The sequence below is a fragment of the Buceros rhinoceros genome, unplaced genomic scaffold, assembly GCF_000710305.1.
Source record: "Buceros rhinoceros silvestris isolate BGI_N320 unplaced genomic scaffold, ASM71030v1 scaffold2866, whole genome shotgun sequence".
Taxonomy (NCBI): Eukaryota; Metazoa; Chordata; class Aves; order Bucerotiformes; family Bucerotidae; genus Buceros; species Buceros rhinoceros.
In genome coordinates, this window is record NW_010417922.1 from 4,685 (window position 1) to 5,948 (window position 1,264).

The 1,264-nt window shown below is 37.0% G+C and overlaps 1 protein-coding gene across 1 annotated transcript in view; it reads left to right on the plus strand.

Annotated features, from left to right (window-relative positions):
- TTN (titin) overlaps positions 1-1,264 on the plus strand; it is a gene marked incomplete at both ends in the record, with an annotated part of 84,213 nt that overhangs the window by 4,570 nt on the left and 78,379 nt on the right. The window contains one exon of the mRNA XM_010138321.1: positions 228-370. Coding sequence (XP_010136623.1) covers positions 228-370 — 143 coding nt within the window. The remainder of the gene's footprint in view (positions 1-227; positions 371-1,264) is intronic.

The following is a 1,264-nucleotide window of genomic DNA, read 5'->3' on the forward strand; positions in this document are numbered from 1 at the left end:
GCTGACCTTGTTCAATTTAAAGAAACACACTCTGCAAATAGGAAATTTTAGGTGACCAGCCCTCCCCCTAAAAACCCAGTGTGGCCTCTTCTATTTAAGGAATTTAAAGAGCAGCATTGTGATGTCTGTCTCTCTTGAGGGAAGCCACCATGGAGATTAGTACATAAGGGCAGCAGCTCTCTCTTGGGTAGAAGTGACTAATCTGAAAATGATGTCTTCTTACCAAGCTCGAGTAATTGGCTTGCTGAGACCCCTCAAGGATGTAACAGTGACAGCTGGGGAATCAGCAACCTTCGATTGTGAACTCTCTTATGAGGGAATCCCAGTAGAGTGGTTCCTGCAAGGAAAGAAACTGGAGCCCAGTGATAAGGTAAAGAAACTAAACTTTATTTTTCCTCATGTTTCCTCCTCTTCCTCTCTTTCAACTCTCTTCCTCTCTTTTATTTTTCATTTACTCTCTGCCAATAGAAGTACTAAGGCATAGAAATGCAGAAGTGCTTTTGTGCCAAATGGTAAATCCTCACTAAATAAGATAAATTTTCCCAGAAATTCCAGTATTCAGGAATACTACAAGTATTTATTGTACAAAAGGAAACTAAGGTTATAAAATACCATCATTACAACAGTGATTTTATGCCTAATTCTGTAGGAGACTCAGCCACAGGGGTACTGAAGGATTTTTGCTCAGGTTAAATGTAGTTAAAGTGAGAGGGTTTTGAAAGGTGGTATCAGGAAATGCATCTTTTTCTCCTGAATGCTGAGTTGCAGTCCAATTCTGCATATAAGGGGATTAAGAGGATTCAAATTCCATTTCAGGCATTTGTTCTGGCTCTCCAGATAACTTTCTGGGCAGATTTGCTTGTCAAGCACTTCTCAGTAGCTATTTTTAACCCTTCATCAAGTGCTGGCTCTTAACTCTGAGATCCGAGCAGCCTGGAATGCAGTCAGTTTAATATTTAAAGTTATTGCTAGGAGAAATACATAGGAAACATAAAGAAATATACTAAGAAATATAAATGATTATCACTGATTTTAAGACTTCTACACCTAAGGGAAATACTGCAAAGGAAAATACAAATTGGAAACCTCAGACAAAGCAAACTTTCAAGCTATTACATGACCTAGAGCTGCTAATAATACTTTGGTACGTTTTTTTTCTTTTAAATAATGTTTTTAACATATTGTTTTCAAGTTTTACTCTAGCTTTCTAAGCTTCACCAAATTTGCCTAAATAAAAACTATTTCATTAAAAAAAAATAGGGAA